This window comes from Pogoniulus pusillus, chromosome Z, assembly GCF_015220805.1.
Source record: "Pogoniulus pusillus isolate bPogPus1 chromosome Z, bPogPus1.pri, whole genome shotgun sequence".
NCBI classification, from domain to species: Eukaryota; Metazoa; Chordata; class Aves; order Piciformes; family Lybiidae; genus Pogoniulus; species Pogoniulus pusillus.
In genome coordinates, this window is record NC_087309.1 from 48,773,550 (window position 1) to 48,795,297 (window position 21,748).

The 21,748-nt window shown below is 47.6% G+C and overlaps 1 protein-coding gene across 1 annotated transcript in view; it reads right to left on the minus strand.

The window, feature by feature from the left end:
• Positions 1–7,251: 7,251 nt before the first annotated feature.
• THBS4 (thrombospondin 4) overlaps positions 7,252–21,748 on the minus strand; it is a 45,114-nt gene continuing 30,617 nt past the window's right edge. The window contains exons 12-22 of the mRNA XM_064140882.1: positions 21,553–21,660; positions 20,116–20,275; positions 19,326–19,444; positions 18,518–18,570; positions 16,932–17,125; positions 16,474–16,652; positions 15,550–15,598; positions 15,254–15,450; positions 14,590–14,762; positions 9,250–9,389; positions 7,252–7,472 (exon numbers count right to left, since the gene is read on the minus strand). Coding sequence (XP_063996952.1) covers positions 7,411–7,472; positions 9,250–9,389; positions 14,590–14,762; positions 15,254–15,450; positions 15,550–15,598; positions 16,474–16,652; positions 16,932–17,125; positions 18,518–18,570; positions 19,326–19,444; positions 20,116–20,275; positions 21,553–21,660 — 1,434 coding nt within the window. The 3' untranslated portion in view covers positions 7,252–7,410. The remainder of the gene's footprint in view (positions 7,473–9,249; positions 9,390–14,589; positions 14,763–15,253; positions 15,451–15,549; positions 15,599–16,473; positions 16,653–16,931; positions 17,126–18,517; positions 18,571–19,325; positions 19,445–20,115; positions 20,276–21,552; positions 21,661–21,748) is intronic.

The following is a 21,748-nucleotide window of genomic DNA, read 5'->3' on the forward strand; positions in this document are numbered from 1 at the left end:
CAGGAAAGAGCTTTCAGGGAACAGAAGCATTTGAAATATTTGAAGTATGTCATTTACCTGGACTTGAGCAAGGCCTTTGACACTGTCCCACACCACATCCTGGTCTCCAAGCTGGTGACACATGGGCTTGATGGGTGGACCACTAAATAGATAAAGAACTGGCTTGATGGCTGCACCCAAAGAGTGGCTGTCAATGAGTCCATGTCCAAGTGGAGGCCAGTGACAAGCAGAGTCCCTCAGGCATCAGTCCTGGGACCAGTCTTGTTCAACATCTTTGTCAGTGACATGGACAGTGGCACTGAGTACACCCTCAGCAGGTTTGCTGATGACACCAAGCTGTGTGGTGCAGCAGAGACACTGGAGGGCAGAGATGCCATCCAGAGGGACCTGGACAGGCTGGAGAGGTGGGTATGAGCCAACCTCATGAGGTTCAACAAGACCAAGTGCAAGGTCCTGCATCTGGGTCAGGACAATCCCAAGCACAAATAGAGGCTGGGCAGTGAGTGGCTGGAGAGCAGCCCTGAGGAGAGAAATTTGGGACTGCTGGTGGATGAGAAGCTCAACATGAACCAGCAGTGTATACTTGCAGCCCAGAGGGCAACCAGATCCAGGGCTGCATCAGGAGAAGTGTGGCCAGCAGGCAGAGGGAGGTGATTCTCCTCCTCTACTCTGCTCTGGTGAGACCCCACCTGGAGTACTGTGTCCAGTTCTGGAGCCCCCATTACAAGAAGGATGTGGACATGCTGGAGCATGTCCAGAGAAGGGCCGTGAGGATGATCAGAGGGTGAAACACCTCTCCTATGAGGACAGCCTGAAAGAGTTGGGGCTGTTCAGTCTGGAGAAGAGGAGGCTTGAGATGACCTTCTTGTGGCCTTCCAGGATCTGAAGGGGGCCTACTAAAAAAGCTGGGGAGGGACTTTTCAGGATATCAGGTAGTGACAGGACTAGGGAGAATGGAGCAAAGCTGGAGATGAGCAGGTTCAGACTGCCATTTTGGCTGCCGAGCCAGATGGAGAGAGCACTGCGGGTAGTGCTCCTGGAATCGTTTTTTCTGCTCCGTTCTGCTGCTCTCCGTGGTTCTGGCCAGCACCAGAACAAGAGGACACAGCCTCAGGCTGCGCCAGGGGAAATTTAGGCTCGAGGTGAGGAGAAAGTTCTTCACTGAGAGAGTCATTGGACACTGGAATGGGCTGCCCGGGGAGGTGGTGGAGTCGCCGTCCCTGGAGCAGTTCAAGGCAGGATTGGACGTGGCACTTGGTGCCATGGTCTAGCCTTGAGCTCTGTGGTAAAGGGTTGGACTTGCTGATCTGTGAGGTCTCTTCCAACCCTGATTATACTGTGATACTGTAAAGTTGTTCACCATACGAGTGGTGAGAGCCTGGAATGGGTTGTGCAGGGAGGTGGTTGAGGCCCCATCCCTGGAGGTGTTTAAGGCCAGGCTGGATGAGGCTCTGGCCAGCCTGATGTAGGGTAGGGTGTCCCTGCCCATGGCAGTGGGGTTGGAAGTAGATGATCCTTGTGGTCCCTTCCAACCCTGACTGATTCTATGATTCTGTGATTTGTCATGGAGGTTGTAGCACACAGGAAAGAGTTAATCTTTGGTGCAATGCTAGACCCTGGTGTAGGAGCCCCAGCACACTGAACTCCAAAGTAGTTGCAGCTGGTGCTCCAGTTGAGTGCAGAGGTGCTGCTCAGGTGGTGGGGCAAGAGAGAAACTACACACACAGTTTTAAGGATACGGGATTGCAGCATCTTTACTTGCCAGATGTCACCACACATGGAACTGTGTCTCCGTTGCACAATATTCCAGAGAGAGGTAGTGGTGCAAGAGTAGCTTGTTTAAATGCATATAGGAGCTGCAGTGTGTTTGATGGGAATGTGAGAGGCAAGAGGTTTCCCAAACCTGGACTGTGACCTTGGGGTAAATTTTTGCTTGCAACAGGTGGGCTTTGCTGCTCCTGAACTTGCAGGCTATGCCGCAGTTGGTGTGGCAATACAACAGACATAGTGAGCTCCAGCATCCAGGGTTCAAACAGCACCTTCTGAATTAAAAGTTTTGTCTGTCCAAGCTATGACTGGTTCCTGTGACAGTCGAGCAAGGCAGCGTGTTTGCTGCTGCAGCGGTTAGAAGCTCACAGCTTCCTGCAGCAGTAGCCTTTGGCTGCGTGAGAGCCACAGCAGCAATAGCCTTTGGCTGCATGAGAGCCACAGCAGCAGTAGCCTTTGGCTGCATGAGAGCCAGAGCAGCAATAGCCTTTGGCTGCGTGAGAGCCAGAGCAGCAATAGCCTTTGGCTGCGTGAGAGCCACAGCAGCAATAGCCTTTGGCTGCGTGAGAGCCACAGCAGCAATAGCCTTTGGCTGCGTGAGAGCCACAGCAGCAATAGCCTTTGGCTGCGTGAGAGCCACAGCAACAATAGCCTTTGGCTGCGTGAGAGCCACAGCAGCAGTAGCCTTTGGCTGCGTGAGAGCCAGAGCAGCAGTAGCCTTTGGCTGCGTGAGAGCCACAGCAGAAATAGCCTTTGGCTGCATGAGAGCCAGAGCAGCAATAGCCTTTGGCTGCGTGAGAGCCACAGCAGCAATAGCCTTTGGCTGCGTGAGAGCCACAGCAGCAGTAGCCTTTGGCTGCGTGAGAGCCACAGCAGCAATAGCCTTTGGCTGCGTGAGAGCCACAGCAGCAATAGCCTTTGGCTGCGTGAGAGCCACAGCAGCAATAGCCTTTGGCTGCGTGAGAGCCACAGCAGCAATAGCCTTTGGCTGCACGAGAGCCACAGCAGCAATAGCCTTTGGCTGCATGAGAGCCAGAGCAGCAGTAGCCTTTGGCTGCGTGAGAGCCAGAGCAGCAGTAGCCTTTGGCTGCGTGAGAGCCACAGCAGCAATAGCCTTTGGCTGCGTGAGAGCCACAGCAGCAATAGCCTTTGGCTGCACGAGAGCCACAGCAGCAATAGCCTTTGGCTGCGTGAGAGCCAGAGCAGCAGTAGCCTTTGGCTGCGTGAGAGCCACAGCAGCAGTAGCCTTTGGCTGCGTGAGAGCCACAGCAGCAATAGCCTTTGGCTGCGTGAGAGCCAGAGCAGCAGTAGCCTTTGGCTGCGTGAGAGCCAGAGCAGCAGTAGCCTTTGGCTGCACGAGAGCCAGAGCAGCAGTAGCCTTTGGCTGCACGAGAGCCAGAGCAGCAATAGCCTTTGGCTGCGTGAGAGCCACAGCAGCAGTAGCCTTTGGCTGCACGAGAGCCACAGCAGCAATAGCCTTTGGCTGCGTGAGAGCCAGAGCAGCAGTAGCCTTTGGCTGCGTGAGAGCCACAGCAGCAGTAGCCTTTGGCTGCGTGAGAGCCACAGCAGCAGTAGCCTTTGGCTGCATGAGAGCCACAGCAGCAATAGCCTTTGGCTGCGTGAGAGCCACAGCAGCAGTAGCCTTTGGCTGCGTGAGAGCCACAGCAGCAGTAGCCTTTGGCTGCGTGAGAGCCACAGCAGCAGTAGCCTTTGGCTGCGTGAGAGCCACAGCAGCAATAGCCTTTGGCTGCGTGAGAGCCAGAGCAGCAGTAGCCTTTGGCTGCGTGAGAGCCACAGCAGCAGTAGCCTTTGGCTGCGTGAGAGCCACAGCAGCAGTAGCCTTTGGCTGCACGAGAGCCACAGCAGCAATAGCCTTTGGCTGCGTGAGAGCCACAGCAGCAGTAGCCTTTGGCTGCATGAGAGCCAGAGCAGCAGTAGCCTTTGGCTGCGTGAGAGCCACAGCAGCAATAGCCTTTGGCTGCGTGAGAGCCAGAGCAGCAGTAGCCTTTGGCTGCATGAGAGCCAGAGCACGTATCCCGTCCTCCAGCCTCCAGTGGCTAACAAGGGCTGGAGGAGAATCTGGAAAAGTGCAAGCTCCAAGGTGACAAGCTGGTGTGGCAAACAGCCGGGGTGCTCCTGAAGTAGCAGAATGGGAGCCTCTGGCTGCAGAAGCAGGAGTTGGGGTGGGGGGGGGTTGGAAGCTGGCTGTGGTCATGTTTTCTGATGCAACTGCTCTGTGCTGTCATGGTCTGACCAGCACTTGCTACTGGCAGGTCAGGGCAGGCCAGCTGTTTTTTACCCAACTTGAGCAAATACATGCACTGCAGGTCCTGGCCGTGATGTGTGTGTGCTCGCAGCACAAGTGACTGCCTTCTGTCTGGACCACACCCATCACTGTCAGAGAGGGTTCGTGCCTGGAGGAGGGACTCCATTGGGTAAAATGCAAATGACTAGGTGCAACTTTGCTTTATGGTCTGTGTTCTCCTTCCTAAATGAACAATACTACAGTTGCAGACTGTGTGCAGCTAGAAGACAAAGTGTTTTTTCTCGTGTTTCAAGCGTGATTTGTTGTTCCAATGTAAAGAGCCTGTCGATCCACTCTTGAAAATCTGGTGAGTGAAGCTGGGGTTGGTGCAGCCAAGGGCAAAGGAGGACTGAACTGAAGGGCCTCTAAGGAAGCAGCACCATGTCAGAGGAACACTCCTGAGTCATTCCCTTTGTTGGGGGACTTTGAGATCCCACATGGGATAGGTCACAAGGTCATACTGCTCCCACAAGCCTCAGCCATGATAGACAAGCCCATGGTGAAAACTTCCTGTAGCCCAAGCCTGTGATAGCAACATAAACCTTGAGGGCACTTTCATTGTACTCAGAACAGGAAACCTTTTTTTTTCCCTGTTTGTTTGGTGTTGGTGCTCTCACCTGCTAGTTTAACTCAGCATCTCTCTTCTGTTCTTGTGCTGAGAAAGAGCTGTTCATTTGCTCAGGGCTACTTCTCGTTTTATAAACCCTGCTAATTTCCTCCCTCCCCTGATGCTCAGGGTTAAGTATCATTTCCCACTGTCCTTTTAGAGAGTATTTCTATAGGCTGCAATATAGGCTTCAGCTGTCCTTGGAGCTTGTCCTTCCATCCTTCCATCCTTTCCTAGCTCCATTCTGAAGGAGAATTAGTAAGCATGTACACATTATCTCTGTATTTCAAATTACAGAATGCATTACAGAGTGTCAGGGGCTGGAGGGGACCTCGAAAGATCATCCAGTTCAACCCTCCCTGCCAGAGCAAGATCATCTATATCAAACACACAGGAACACATCCAGGTCTTGAATATCTCCAGAGAGGGAGACTCCACACACACACACACACCAACCCTGCACCCCAGGCAGCCTCTTTCAGTGTTCTGTCACCCTCACAGTGAAAAAAATTCCTCCTCATGTTTACAGGAAACTTCCTATGCCTCACCTTCCACCCACCACCCCTTGTCCTGCCATTGGGCATCACCAAGCAGAGCCTGGCTCCAGCCTCCTGGCACTCACCCTTTACATACTTATAAACATTGATAAAGTCACCTCTTAAGTCTCCTCTTATCCAAGCTAAAAACCTGCAGCTCCCTCAGTCTTTCCTCGTAAGAGAGGTTCCATTTCCTTAATCATCTTTGTGGCTCTGCACTGGACTCTTTCAAGCTGTTCTATGTCCCTCTTGAACTGGGCAGAGGGGCCAGAACTGAACACAGTACTCCAGATGTGGCCTCACCAGGGCAGAGTAGAGAGGCAGGAGAACCTCTCTTGACCTCCTAGCCACACTGCTTTTAATACTCTCCAGAATGGCACTGGCCCTCCTGGCCACAACAGCTCATTGCTGGCTTATGGTCAGCCTCCCATCAATCAGGACCCCCAGGGACTCTACCCTTCGCTGCTCTCTGACAGGTCAGTCCCCAACCTATACTGATCCCTGGGGTTGTTCTTTCCCAAGTGCAAGACTCTACACTTGCCCTTGTTGAACTTCATTCAGTTTGTTCCTGCCCAAGTCTCCAGCCTAAGTCTTGCTGAATGGCAGCACAACTCTCTGGTGTGTCAGCCACTCCACCCAGCTTGGTGTCATCAGCAAACTTACTGACAGTGCTCTCTCTGCCCTCATCCAGGTCATTGATGAACATACTGAACAGAACTGGCCCTAGTACTGACCCCTGTGTGAGTCCACTAGTTACAGGCCTCCAACTAGACTCAGTCCTATTCATCACAGTTCTCCAACCACTTCCCTTCAACCAGTTCACATCCACCTCACTACTCAGTCATCCAGACCACACTGCCTCAATGCAGACAGAAGAATGCTGCAGAAGACAGTGTCCAATGCTTTACTGAAATCAAGGTAAACCACATCCACTGCTCTACCATCATCTATCCACTTGGTTATGTCATCTTAAGAGCCTATCAGGTTGGTCAAACATGACTTCCCCTTGGTAAAACCATAAACCATGTTGAATGCTAATGACCCTCTTGTCCTTGATATGCCTAAGGACAGCACCACAGATAAGCTGCTCCACTACCTTTGCAGCTATGGAGGTGAGGCTGTCCAGACTATAGTTACCTGGGTCCTCCTTCTTACCTTTTTTGAAGACTGGAGTGACATTTGCTCTCCTGCAATCCCCAGGCATCTCTCCTGTCCACCATGACTTACTGAAGATGGTGGGGAGTGGTCTGACAGTGACCTGTGCCAGCTCCCTCAGCACCCTTAGCACACTGTGGTGCAATTTTTAAAACGTCTTTATTTTCCAGTCCTCTGTTAATGGCAGCTTGTGCTCACTGCAGTGTGGGGGGCTTTGAACTTGGTGATTCCTTTTCATAAGATTTGCAGTACCTGCTGAGAGTGTGGTGCAGAGTGGGGAGAGCAGCTCAAACTGAGCCCAGCTTTCTGCACATGGAAGTTAGGATTCCTTTCTCCCTGTAGGCAGCAGCATCTCTCTAGGCCTTTTTTTCCCTTTTATTTTCGTGGTTGTTGTTTTAGGGTTATGAAATGTGACTACAATGCCTGCAGTCAGCTTTTTTAGCTTTTACAGGATGTAAGTGTTTGTTAGTCACAGCTTTCTGAGAGTGGGTGGATGGGGAGGTCTGACAGAGTTCTTTTTCAGAGGAGGTCTGCCAGAGGTAACTTAGTCTCCAAAGGAGTTAAACTGCTCTAATGGAGACTGTACCTTCCCAGTTCTGCTAGGAAAAATGTTTTAAGAAGCCTTTGCCATGGCCAGACAACTCCCAACCACTTCATGCCTGGATACAATACATGCCTGCTGTTTCTGATGCATTCCAGATAGCCAAAGTTGCACTTTCTTCCCCACCCTGTTCCAATGCTCAATCCAAGATGGCAACAGATCCAAACTTTTCCTGGGAATGCTTTTAGCAAGTGTTACTCCCTTCTATACTGCTCTCTAGGTCATAGAGAAACTAAAAATAGAAGAAAAAAGAAAAAGAAAAAAGGAACAAAGTGAAGTCTCTGTTTTGTCTCATTTTTATTTTCACTTTTATACAAAACCAAAAGTCTGATAGAGTCACACCAGCGAGAACAAGCTGCAGTGTGCACTCTTGCACAGCAATCGTATAAGGATTTAGAATATATTTATTGTTTGCAGTAGCAGTGTTTGCTTTTCCCTCTTAAATATCACCAACTCCAAATTGCTGAGCTTGAAATTCTTGAAAGTCTTCTGGGATGGTATCTGAAACCCAGAAAACAGGCAGAAGTTTAGTCACTTCTGACAAAATCTTAACTTACTGAATTGCTCACCTACCTACTCACCTGTGTTAGCTAAAGTGCCTTCTCTTTTGTTCACACATGAATGAACAGAGAGTCCTTTCTATTCTATGAAAAGCATGGGGAGGCTAACCAGACAGTAGGTGCTACAGTAACAGTTCCTAACAGAGCACTGACAATCTTTAAACTGTTTCCACACATAAACTTTGTGACTTTTATTCTTTCATTAATAAACACTGACCAAAAAAGCAGACAAGTTGTCTCTGTTGCTTTTGCACCCAGGCACAGGTCAGGCTCCAGCACGTCTATTTCTCCTGTATCCTAACTCAGCCTCCTTGTGACAGTTTCCCAGGCCACAGGAAGGGATAACAACATCAACCCAGGGACCAATAGCAACTGGTAGAAAAACTTCACAACATTTTATCTGCAGAGTCACACAGCTACTTATATGGCTAAAGCAGCAGCCAGATGGAGATGCAGCTTGGTTGCATTACCCAAACTTTACTCTGGTTATTCCCACCCTGATGCAGGACAGGTAACTAAACTGCAGAGAGTACACAGGAGAAAAGGGGTAAGTCCTTAGTGTTTTGCTGATCCTTTCTGTTTATGAGGCTTGAAAATGATTTTAAAGGTTTTTTTCTGCAAATACAGGAACTTGTCTGAAATGAAAGTGGGGATGCTCAGGGACTTGGAGATTTCTTGGAGTGGATTTCATTGACTTACTGCAGCACCTGTAAAGCCATTGTCTGGTCACTGCCAAGGAAGGATTTATGACTTCAGTGACAGCTTTGAAATGTGCTTTCAGGGAAACCACATACTGGTTTGAGATTCATACCAAGTAACTTAATTGTATGCAGGCCTGTCTAGAAGTTCCCCTCTTTAACCATGACCTCCAAGTGCCAACCTTGGTGTACCAAGTGCCCAAGAAACAGAGCCCATCACTGCAACAAATCACTGAGACAGTGTTTGGCTGTATGGCTACTCTGTCCACTGGAGACCTGGGCTGGGTTTCTTGGACCTATAGAAAACAGACAAGGAAACTATTCCAACTTGACTGGTAACTTATTTTCCTCAGGCTGCCTTGATCAGGTAGGGGTTGATGATGAGAGGAGGCCATCCCCTCCAACCATGTCAAGCTAGGTGAGCTACTGCCAGGGCAGAAATAACATCATCATCATCTGTGAGTGACCAGTGTTTGCATTATTCTGTGTAGTGGGAGATCAGGGCTAAGCTGTGATGCTCTTACCCCCAGAAGGGCAAGCCAGCATGCTCCTATGGAGTCCAAGAATGATTCCTCTGTGGGAGAAAGGACGTCTTATGATCTTGTCCTCCCACAGATGGGAGCAGCCAGCAAGTATATGAGTGGCAATGACAACTAGTGACTAAATACTGCTGGCACTGCAGATTTATTTCACCCTGTATTCAGTGGTGGAGGCATCCTACACATAAATGGTTGCCTTGGTAGATGGTTGGTTGGTTTTAAATAACATTTCTAACTCTGGTGAGAGCTATGCTACGAACATGGCAGCAGAGTGGCTGCTCTGGGAGAAGGAGTTGTGAGGTGTGAGTTCCCATCTGGCTGGGCTGCAGCGTGCTGCTGGTGTCAGAGAAGGCGTTTCACAGCTGTGAATAACTTGTACATGAAAAGCAAAAGGAAGGATGCAGAACTGTTAAATCAAACAGCCTCAGGGCCCCTTCTCAGTGGTCATCTGTTAGCTAAAAGGACACAAAGGCAACGTTACCATTGCAGCGATATTTCAGGTTGGACCAAATGATGTTTTCCTGAGAGAAGCAGAAAACTCCGAGCCGTCCTCCACGCATGGTGGTGTCTATGGTTACACCGGAGTCTGCCACTAGGTCAGAGCCTTCATAAAATCTCGCCCTTAATGAAAGCAAACAAAAGCTCTGTCAGGTCTTTCCAAAGCCTACAACACTCATTAAAGTTCTTTCTTTATCCACGGTGACTCTAGCCTTGGACATGCTACTCTCCCGTCTAACCCAGGGAAGAAAAACCCCTGCAGGCTATGAACTGGAGCCATCTCTTCAGGGGAAGAGAGGGTGCTTTGGTGGTTGTTGGATTTTTACCTATCCCTCAAAAGCCTTGGAATGATTTTTCCCTCTAGTCAATAAGGCTGAGAGCTGCAACTAATGAAAATTTCCAGAGTCAATAATCATCAGAGAAAACTGAAGGAAGACGGACAGATCTTGCCTCACACAGTTTGAAGCAAAACTTTGATTCTGCTTGTTTGTCGTTTTGGGGTTTTTGGTTTGGGTTGGGTTTTTTGTGTTTTATTTTGTTCTAGAGGCAACATCTCAAAGCAACAGGAATCTTAAACTTCACTGTGAGATTTAATAATACTATTACTAATTCCAGTACAAGTTTTGATAATCTGGCATCTTCTCTGGAAACCCATCAGCAACTTCCCAAATATCTCTGTGGACAGCTGTACCCTGACAACTCAGCATACCCTGTGCTGAGCTCTTTCAACAGGACCCTGCTGGAGCCTATTGAATTGTTTCAGCTCTCTCTAAGTCAAGTCTCAGTCTCATCCATTTACTCTGGGGCACTGGAAAAATGACCTAGAGGACGAAGTGCCCCTGTGCTCAGCCCTGGTGAGGCCGCTGCTTGGGCATTGTATTCAATTCAGTTCTGGGAGCCACAGTATAAGAATGATGCTGAGGTCCTGGAGTGCATCCAGAGAAGAGCAGTGAGGCTGGCGAGGGGTTTGGAGAGTGTGCTGTACAGCAAGTGGCTGGGGGAACTGGGGTTGTTTAGTCTGAAGAAGAGAAGGCTAAGGGGAGATCCTACTCCTCTCTACCTGAAAGGACATTGTAGTGAGGCTGGCGTGGATCTCTTCTCAGAAGTAACTAGTAGTATGATGAGAGGACATGGGCTTAAGGAGTGGCAGGGGAGGTTGAGATTGGACTTTATTTACTGAGAGAGGGCTGAGGTATTGGAAGAGGCTGCCCAGGGATGTGGTGGAGCTACCATCCCTAGAAGTGTTCAAGAAACATCTAGAGGTGGCATTTCAGGATACTGTTTAGTGGTCATGGTAGTGGGGTTACAGGTGGACTCAGTGATCTCAAAAGTCTTTTCCAACTTTAGTAATTCTATGATTGTATGATGAGCCTGGGGGGGCCTGCTTTGGGCAAGGACACTGGCCTGACGTGCAAGAGGACAGTGAGTGATGACAGGAAATCAAGTTCCTGTGTCTTTTCGTAAAAGAATCCCAACACACAAAGCACAGAAACCACAATTCCTGTTATGTTCTCAAGTTTAGCTCCTCCAGTTTACTGAAGCAGTCCAGAAATATCTGTATAATGAGATTTCCGTGGGAGAGGCTGGCTCAAGTGACTTTTTCCTAGGTTTCCTTAAAGCCAAAGAGGACCTCTGCTAGACACCTGATGGCCTGTGGCATCTGGCCTAAACAGAGCACAGTGATGCAGACAGAGAGCTTGGGAAATTTCCTTCAGGCCTGAATGCGTTTAGCTTTTGAAGGACTCTGTGCTGGATCAAGAACTGGCTGGATGGCAGAGCCCAGAGAGTGGTGGTGAATGGTGCCACATCCAGTTGGCAGCTGTCACTAGTGGTGTCCCTCAGGGATCAGTGCTGGGCCCAGTCCTGTTCAATATCTTTATTGATGACCTGGACGAGGGGATTGAGTCCAGCATCAGTGAGTTTGCAGATGACACCAAGCTAGGAGAAGCTGTGGATCTGTTGGAGGGTAGGAGAGCCCTGCAGAGGGACCTGGACAGGCTGGATGGGTGGGCAGAGGCCAACGGGATGAGATTTAACAAGGCCAAGTGCAGAGTTCTGCACTTTGGCCACAACAACCCCAAGCAGCACTACAGGCTGGGGACTGAGTGGCTGGAGAGCAGCCAGGAGGAAAGAGACCTGGGGGTACTGATAGATAGTAGGCTGAAGATGAGGCAGCAGTGTGCCCAGGTGGCCAAGAGAGCCAATGGCATCCTGGCCTGCATCAGGAACAGTGTGGCCAGTAGGACAAGGGAGGTTATTCTTCCCCTGTACTCAGCACTGGTCAGGCCACACCTTGAGTCCTGTGTCCAGTTCTGGGCCCCTCAATTCAAGAGAGATGTTGAGGTGATGGAATGTGTCCATTTTGTCACCCAGAAGGGTGACAAAGCTGGTGAAAGGCCTGGAACACAAATCCTATGAGGAGAGGCTGAGGGAGCTGGGGGTGTTTAGCCTGGAGAAGAGGAGGCTCAGGGTTGACCTCATTTCTGTCTGCAACTACCTGAAGGGACATTTTAGCCAGGTGGGGGTTGGTCTCTTCTCCCAGGCAAGCAGCAATAGAACAAGGGGACACAGTCTCAAGTTGTGCCAGGGTAGGTATAGGCTGGATGTTAGGAGGAAGTTCTTCCCAGAGAGAGTGATTGGCATTGGAATGGGCTGCCCAGGGAGGTGGTGGAGGCACCGTCCCTGGAGGTCTTCAAGAAAGGACTGGATGAGGCACTTAGTGCCATGGGCTAGTTGATTGGTTAGGGCTGGGTGCTAGGTTGGACTGGATGATCTTGGAGGTCTCTTCCAACCTGGTTGATTCTATGACTTTGTGACACTGCCTTTGCTACCTTTCCCAGTTGCAGGGGACATTAATTAGACTGTACTCAGACTGCAACCACAGGCAGACATTTGCTCATGAAGCAGCTTCACAAACAGCTTGGTTTAAACTGAAGTTGCCTCCAAGATCTATTCACTACTGCCCTGTGGCTGGGCTACATAACTTGACAGTATAAATGTTCACAACCCACTTCTGGTTAAAGTCTCTCACATTTTCACTGCAGTTACTACTGAAGATGATGTACTGCACCAGAAAAGTGGAGTAATTACATGACTCAGGCACTGTATCTCAACAGCAGGGCAGTGATTTTTTTGGACAGCAACCGATTTTCCTGTATTTCTGTTCTATTATAAGGCTGTAAAGCCTGAGCTGACGATGCCAGAGCAGTTATTGTTTGCACTTTAACATGAACCTTGATCTACAATTGCTGCTGATCTCAATGGTTCAGAGAGAAGCCTCCTGAATAGTGTTTTCTTACATAAGCTTTCTCCACCTCCACAAAAGAATAACAAAATTAGGCTTGTTTGCCAAATATTCTGAATATATGCTATCAGATCTGTAATGTCAGGATAATTACCACTCTTAGGAGGATCATAACTCTTAAGTGGGCAGCTTCTATTAATTATGTTATCCCGGGATATGGAACTGAACTCTTACAGTTGCAGCAAAAATCAGAGAATCACAGAATTAACCAGGTTGGTAAAGACCTCTAAGTTCATCAACCTATCACCTACCCCTTCTAATTAACTAAACCATGGCACTAAGTGCCTCATTCAGCCTCCCAGGCTGGTGACACCTACAGGGGTGGTGACTCCATGACCTCCCCAGACAGTCCATTCCAATGGCAAATCACTCTTTCCATGAAGAACTTCTTCCTAACATCCAGTCTAAACCTGCCCTGGAGCAGCTTGAGGCTGTGTCCTCTTGTTCTGTCACTGGGTGCCTGGCAGAAGAGACCAACCCGCACCTGGCTACAGCCTCCTTTCGGGTAGTTGTGGAGAGCAATAAGGTTTTTCCCTGAGCCTCCTCTTCTCCAGGCTAAACAACTCCAGCTCCCTCAGCCACCCCTATAGGGCTGTGCTCCAGCCCCCTCACCAGCCTTGGTGCCCTTCTCTGGACACCTTCAAGCATCTCAACATCTTTCTGAAATTGAGAGGCCCATAACTGGACACAGCACTCAAGGTGTGGCCTGACCAGTGCTGAGTACAGGGGCAGAATGACTTCCCTGATCCTGCTGACCACACTGTTCCTGATACAGGCCAGGATGCCATTAGCCTTCTTGGCCACCTGGGCACACTGCTGGCTCACGTTCTGTCAGGTGTCAACCAGTACCCCCAGGTCCCTCCCTGCCTGGCTGCTCTCCAGCCACTCTGGCCCCAGCCTGTAGCTCTGTATGGGGTTGTTGTGGCCAAAGTGCAGAACGTGGCACTTGGACTTGTCAAAACTCATGGCACTGAACTGTGCCCATTTATTTAGCCTGCACTGGTCCCTCTGCAGGGCTCTCCTACCCTCCAACAGATCCACACCTGCTCCTAGCTTGGTGTCATCTGCAAACTTACTGATGCAGGACTCAATCTCCCCATCCAGATCATCAATAAAGATACTGAACAGGACTGGGCCCAGCACTGATCCCTGAGGAACACCACTAGTGACTGGCTGCCAACTGGATGTGGCACCATTCACCACCACTCTCTGGGCTCTGCCATCCAGACAGTTCTTGACCCAGCACAGAGGGTTCCTGTCCAAGCCACAAGTTGCCAGCTTGGCCAGGAGTTTGCTATGGAGGACAGTGTCAAAGGCCTTGCTGACGTCCAGGTAGACTACCTTGAGAGCCTTCCCCACACCCACCAGGGGTCACCTGGTCATAAAAAGAGATCAGGTTGGTCAAGCAGGACCTGCCTCTCCTAAATCCTTGCTGGCTGGGTCTGATCCCTTGTCCATCCTGTACGTGCCGTGTGATTGCACTCAGGATGGTATGCTCCATTATCTTGCATGGCACTGAGGTCAACGTTCTAACTGGGTTTCTGCCTCTCTAATTTTCTTCCTACACACCCTGGCAACATCTTTAAATTTTTCCTGAGTTACTTTCCCCCTCTTTCCAAAGGTGATTTTTTATCTTAATTCCTTCACAAGTCCCTTACCCATCCATTTTCATCTAAGAGATGAAAACAAAGACATTCTGAAATGCATTCTTTTTCTCATCACTGGCCAGCAGTAGCTTGGAAAACAAGACAAAGAAGCCAGAAAAGGGATCACGTTGGTAAGGCACAGTTACAATAGCCAGATGGTAGAAAAGTTAAAAGCAGGTTTAGCTCAGAAGTGGGTTTTGCTAGGAAAAGATCTGCAGGCTGAATTTCCAAGGTCTAACCTCTCACAAGGCTTCATCAGTGCAAAGCCCAGACACACTGTGAATTCTCAGACTCTCAGATGAATTAGGTATTAAGAAACAAGACTTTAGCCAGACACGTACCTGTGCTCCCCCTGCCCACCCTCCCCTCTTACCTGATATACCCAATCTGGGGTCTGTGCTGCAAGAACCAGCGGTAGGACACTTTGTCTTTCCACCCAACATTTCGGGGGTCCTTCCACAGCAGCCTGACCTGATCACTGGTATCCCCTGTGTGCCAGAGAGAGTTACGGAGGTGCTCACCAGGGCCTGTCTTGGATTTCACAGCCTGCAGAAACACAATTTTCCAATGCTTACCACAAAAGAAATGTCACTTTCAAGCACTCCAAAGTTTTTTGATGTGGGGATCAGGTCTGTAGAATCTCCCTCACTCCTGTTCACAAGTCCCTAATCTCTTTTATACAATCACAACCACAGCTTGCATAGAAAAGCAACTGAGTACCTATGGAGGCAATCTGACCAATTACAGTTAGAGGACAATGAGAGCAAAGACTAAAAGCACTCCAGCTGATGATCAGTGGCAAGACTGGAGATAGAAGTTCCCTTAGAAATAGGGCCATTAAAAGGGCTCTGTGGCAGCTGCCTCCCTTAGCTGTTTTGACACCTGTTGCAGGGAGAGAAGAGCAGCAGTTGTCAGGCTGTGCAATGGTTTGGCATGACAGCTTAGCTCACTGCGGTCAGATGGTGGGGTAGCTTGGCCAACACATGGCAGGATGGCATGGCCAGGATGTGCCCAGGGCTAGGAACCACGGCCAGTACCTTTAGCTGAATGCCAGGCTCTGCAACAGCTCTGAAGGGAGTTGCTTGCCAGTAGGTCTGTTCAGTCTGTTTCCACATGACCACATAAAAGCTGGAACTGTCTTGATATCCAAAAATGAAGCCAGCGTAGTCATCATCTGTCACAGTGTTCACATGGAAGGTGCCCTCAAAGTCAACGCCGTTAAAAGCTGTATAGCCTGAGGACACATGTGGGTTAAAGACAAGCCTGCAGATAATGAATTCATATGCTCTAAGTATTCTGCTCTAAAACCTGAATCTCAGAAGAGGGTACATACCAACAGCGAGGCCAGGATCACTGTTCATAGTCTGCACAATTTCCATGCCCTGTAGGAGTGAATTCAGGGTGGTCAGCATATATGCCAAGGTAGGTTGGATAAGCCAAGTAAGCCTCTTCTGGCCTCCCTTGAGCATCACCCCTATACATTCACAACATGTCTGTAATGCTGAGTATGTCATGCTCTCAATTAAAAGGAGAACTATGACCAAATATTAATGTTCAGGAAGGAATTTTCTTTTCCTACTGTAGAATTTGCCATACCGGCACTCTGATATTTTCTTCCCCTATCCTAGCCTTCTGAAAATCCTTGAACCTGGCCAGCATTGGGGATGGGACAAAGAAGGGAAGGGAAAAGGGCTATGGCAGGGCAGAGAGATTTTCCTAGGCTTAGTTCACAGAGATTGATCATGGGGTTCAGGATTTAACTCACTGTCAGCATTGGGTTAAGGAAGGTGTACATCTCTCATCTGGACTGGCACAGACTTTGGCAATGGGAAAAAATTGGATGCTCCTTGTGCCTCAGGACACATCAGCCTCCTGAAGGCTGGATCTTGTTAGTGAATTTTTTTGTTAGTTATTAGACTCCATCTAGAAGTACATTCTCTGCTATACAGCAGGTTGGACTTCTGGGAAGAAATCTGGGGAGCTCTGCTATAGAAATATTTCAATAGGGTGGCACAAAGGTCTCATGTTTGCCTTCTTGACATCAGAGAAATCAACCCACAACAAGCTGATCATCTTGTAATTATTAGAAGGATCAAGCTAACATATATTAGTATACAGTTTCTTCATTAGAACTCCTGTAACAACAGCTTCTGCTTTTAGCTTGTTTGCCAAAGGTTCAGGAACTACAGGGACAGTTTTAGTGTAGGTTTGAAATGATCTTTCTCAGACAGGTGGAGACAACCAGATGTATTTTTACCTGGTTTAGAACCACCCAGTTGGGATCAATCTGCGCATCTCCTTCTGGGTCCAGCACCACTGTCTGATAGGCTCTGAAGTCTGTCAAAGTGATCTCTGCATTCTCAGGGCACACATCGATTCTATCAATCACTGTATCCTGGTCAAAATCAGACTCACAGATATCCCCAACTCCATCACCTGAATGCATCAGAGAAGTGAAAGCAGATTTATGGTGCAGCAAGCACGCACAACTGGCCAAGCCACTGGATCAGGATGCCCAAGAAATTGGTGGCCTAATAGCCACATTTCTCAGGGAGAGGACCTGAGGAACCTTGCCTAAGCCAAAGGGCTCCCATGGATTGGGATCCCTCTGGGATGCACGTATGTGTGCATGGTGACTGTGCCCACCTGCACATGTAATGCCTGAGACAGGAATCAGTGCTGAAACATCAGATGACTCCTGCAGGCCCACCTTACCATTATCATCCTCCTGCCCTGGGTTGGGGACCAGCCGACAGTTATCAGGGCCTGGGGGCAAGAGGTCAGGAATGCCATCGTTATCATCATCCTCATCACACTCATCACCCAAACCATCTTTATCTGTGTCCAGTTGCGAGCTGTTAATGATTGTGGGGCAATTGTCTGTGCTGTCTTGGTGTCCATCACCATCACTAGGATCAGAGAGACAAAAAAGAAATGGTGCATCAGCATCAGCTGCGGCCTTTGCTCAAGGGACACCATGGGTACCTGAGCAGGAAACACAATGGGGAACACCCTCTGGAGTTGGAAACGGACCAGTGATGCACTGCAACCTGGTATTGCTCTGGTGGCTGAAGAGTGATGAGACAAGGAACAAACAGAGACTGTATGATAAGGTCACAGGAAGACGAAGACTGGAGCTACCAAAACACTCAGATAAGGAAACCAAAAGAAGCCTTATATGAAAGGAAAAAGATAGAAGAGCCCAAGATCCCAGATAACATCCACTCCTGAAAGGCATGCAAAGCACATCCAGCAAGTTCAGTATAAGCAATCAAAAGGCACACAGGAAACAGCTGGTTTCTCTTGTCACAGATGTTCGGTTTCTCTTGTCACAGATGTTCTTCATAAAGGTCTTGGTGCTCATGAACGTGCAGGTGTGAGTGTGAATGAAAATGTGTGGAGCTTTGTTACATACAAAACAAAAAGAAAAAAAAAAAATGTTACCTCACTAAAAGTTTCTGAGCAGTGCTCTGGGTTTTACAGCCAGGGAACTGCTCTGAATGCAGCCTCCACAGGAACTCAGAGAAGCCTGTACGAACAGTGGACTAAAAGTGAAGGGCTCTGTAACTACATTGCTACAGTGTGCTAGTTTGAAGCAGGCTAGAGTGTTTTGGTGAGAGAAACTAGATCATAGGCTGTGAAAGGAAAACAATGGTGATGTCTACTCCCCTCAGAGTCTTGCTGAAGAAGAAACAAAAACATTAGATAACACTCTTGCCATTTTTGTTGCATTCTGCCTCGGGCTGCTGGCTGAGCAACATCTTACTCCCTAACCTCACTTTCCATTTGGCCTAACCCACCTTTGCTTCTTAACCTCTTGGCTGCACCTCTATTCTTCCTTGGGACTGGGGTAAGGTTGAGAGGGGCAGGGGGAAGGTGAGGGGTGGTTGAGAGCCCCTCTTGAGGACTCAGGTTTCTGGGAGGCGAGTTGTGTTTCTGTATTACCTTTTACCTTGTATATTTCTGTCTATAACTGTATATACTGTAAATATCTGCTTGTATATTGTGCTAGCTGTAAATAAATAGCTTCATTTATATTCCCAGAGCTGGCTGAGACTAGTCTGGGCAATTTCTAAAGTGTGGGGGGGCAGGTAACACCCAAAACATCACATACAGGCAAGTGAAACAAGGCTGATAAATCATAACACTGTTTTTGAAATAACACCTCTTTGAGGAGGTACTGGAATTAAATCCAGGCCACTTTGAAGAATTACAGGTCTCTAGGAATCAGTAGCATGCTTCAGCTCAAGGCTAGCTTCGTCCACTTCCCTGTTGGTCTTACAAGCCACAACATGGCATACCTGTCCTGATTGGTATCGCAGGAATCTCCAACCAGATCATTGTCAACATCTGACTGCAAAAGGAAACAGAGAAAGTTCCAGTATGAGCTGCTTACAGCATCTATCAAAATGGCATTGTTAAACTACAACACAACCAAATCAAATACAAATAAAATAAACCCATAGAAAAACATCTGTTTTACAAAGCATATTTTCTTGCTATTGTCATCCATCTGTCCAAAGAGTTAGACAATTTAAAGAAAGAGCTAGATTTTTAGGCTGGAGCAGTTTAAGCAAGATAACTAGCTCAAGCAAGATCCCCTCGTTTTTATCCAAAGTTCATTACCTAAGCAGCTTTCAAAATGTGTTATGATTCTCCAGAATTTCCAGTATTTTTTGCTAGTCAGAAGTGGCTTAATCAGAATTCAGAACATGAAAAGGTCTCACTGATCTCTCACCCAGGAGTAGTGAAAGTTTTGGTAAAAATAAGGACACCAAGATTTTGTCCTAAAGAAATCCCTAAACCATCACACTGTGTGATGTCTGCCATAGACTCTGTGAGACTAGAGCACACCCACATTTCAGAACATGGCAGTACAAGATATTAGCAGGGCAGAAATGCTAACAACAACCCAAGCTACATGAATAAACCTGGTGTCTCCTCTTTCCCATGTCAGGAGAGTTTGAAGCTCCATAAAACTTTCCTGAATAGTTACTGTTAAAAAAATAAATACTACAGCTGCCTGAGCTGCCTCCTCCTCTTGCATTTTTTGGACCTTAGCAGACTCTGTCCCTAAGGCAAGGGTATTTTTAGCTTCTGCCTGCTAACCTGGTTTGGGTTGCTTATCGTAGGACAGCTGTCACAGGCATCGCCGACGCCGTCATTGTCCCTGTCCGCCTGATCTTGGTTGGGGATCCTCTGACAGTTATCCAAAAGGTTCTTAATGCCTAGCAAAAAGCGGATTGCCTGTTAGTTAAAAACAACTCCCATCTTTTTGTTATTGGATAGTTTAGACAAGAACAGCAAAGACGCTACTCCTTTTCAGCAACTGCTTAACCTTGCAGTGACATCATAAGCCTGTACTGAAACGTTTTATTTATGTGTGGATCCATTCACTTCAGAGAATTCAGCTGGAAACATTTTGCTAAACGTCAACCCAACCACACACACTTCATTAATTACACTAAATTCACTGTATCACAGCTTACAGGATGGGAAGTTTCATCTTCATTGTATTTGAAGAACTGTGATTTTTGTAACTTTGAGGGCCCCCACAGCAATGAAAATAATGCATTATGTAGCTCTTGGGCATCTGGACAGTCAGCAGCTGAGTACTCTCGGACATGTTTGCACCTTTAACAAACTACTGAATGAACAAAATCCTTAATTTACATAAGAAACATCGCTTAGTTTATCTGTTACACTGTTTGGTGATTCCAATGGAGGGTAACAATTATGTGTTAACCAAAATAAAAAGGATCCCAACCACAGGCCTCATGAAGAAAGATGAAGCATACATGACCCTTAGCAGCTGGTGACAGGGACTCTCCTAACATGTGGCACATTCTGGGTAAAGTTCCAAGAAAATCAGAGAAGCTGGAAGTGAAGGATTACCAACCATCTCCATCCATGTCATCATCACAAGCATCTCCTTTCCCATCACCATCTGTGTCCCTCTGATCATTGTTCAGGATGTTGCGGCAGTTGTCACAAGCATCTCCAAAAATATCTTGGTCACCATTTCTCTGGTTAACATTAGGAACCAAGACACAGTTATCCTGCAAGGGACACGGATCCACATCAGACACAAATGAGGCCTCGAACAGTTCAATATTTTCTGTGAATATTATCTCTGGCTCCAACGTCTCTGATCAGCTTGGCCAGCGCCTATGATTCAATGTCACCAGCTTCCTCAATGCTCTGATTTTGAACTACACAGTGGGAAGAAATAACACATTTTGGTGCCCTGAGTTTCCTTACATGGTCTTTCTCAAAAGCTCTAGCTACAGAGACTGTGACAGAATTTGCAGATGCTGCCAGTGAAAAGCCATTGCCCCCTTCTGGTGGAGACTCAAACCAAAGCTGAAGCTTTCTGATGCAAGTCTGTCTTTTTAAAAAAATAATCTTTTTTTTTTTTCCAGGAGAGCTGCTACTGACTCTAAGAAAATGTTATTTCAAAGTGGTATAAGTTTTCCCCTTCCTTCTTGCACACCCGTGACCTCATGCACAGAATCAGAACAGAGCTTAACAACAACGCAGAAGTTACTTGATTGCAAAAGGTCCTGAAACTGCATATGGATTTACAGTTGAAGGAGGATTTAATATCTTTCCTTCTAGAGCATTCATAAAATGGTAGCTCCAGCTACCAGAATCTAAGGTTGGCCTCTATGGCCAAACTTAGAGATGGACCTTCTGTGACTAGTAATCTGCCACACGCACAAATATACAGCCATATGCACAAATATATATTTGGGATAGAGTGAAATTGTCATCTTCCTTGGAAGAGCACTAAGAAATACTACAGAAGGATCTTAATATGGAACAACAGTGAGGATACAGGGTGAACAAAAAAGAGCTTTCACAGTCTGAGTTTCTCTCTGATGTATTCTGCAGTAGTGCTCCCATATGGAAACCTCCTTTGCTTTGAGAACGTAATTCACATGGGTTTTGTATTCCCCGGGGAAAGTGATTTCAGGCCAGCCTGCTCGTAGAACAACATTAATGCAGGTAATGTTGCTGAAAGCCATGGAATGGAAGAGAGTGGCAGGAGGACCCAAGCTCTGTATACAGAAAGCTCTAGAATTCAATGCTAAAATAAAATGATAAAGCTTACATTGCTGGGATTTAAGACTGAGTGAGAGCCTGAGATTTTTTAGGTCTTACAACAGCATTATATAACAGACAAAGACAGGATTTAGAGGGCTGCTGACAGTGATGGGTACAGGATAATCTTTGGCAAATAGCAGTGAGTCAGATTTCAAAATCACTGCCTGTTGCAGCAATGTGGAATCCTTCTGTCTGCACAGACGCCTGCACTTTGATGTATACACAGCACCTGCTCATTGGGAATGCCATCTCCATCTGCATCTTCATCACAGGCATCTCCAATCCCATCACCATCGGCATCTTCTTGTCCAGAGTTTGGGACAAATCTGCAATTGTCCTAGACAAAAAAATGAGACATGTCTGGAGTTCTAGGGGTAAACCATGTGTATTCATAAACTGCATGTCTTTTTTATACTACTGCTTTA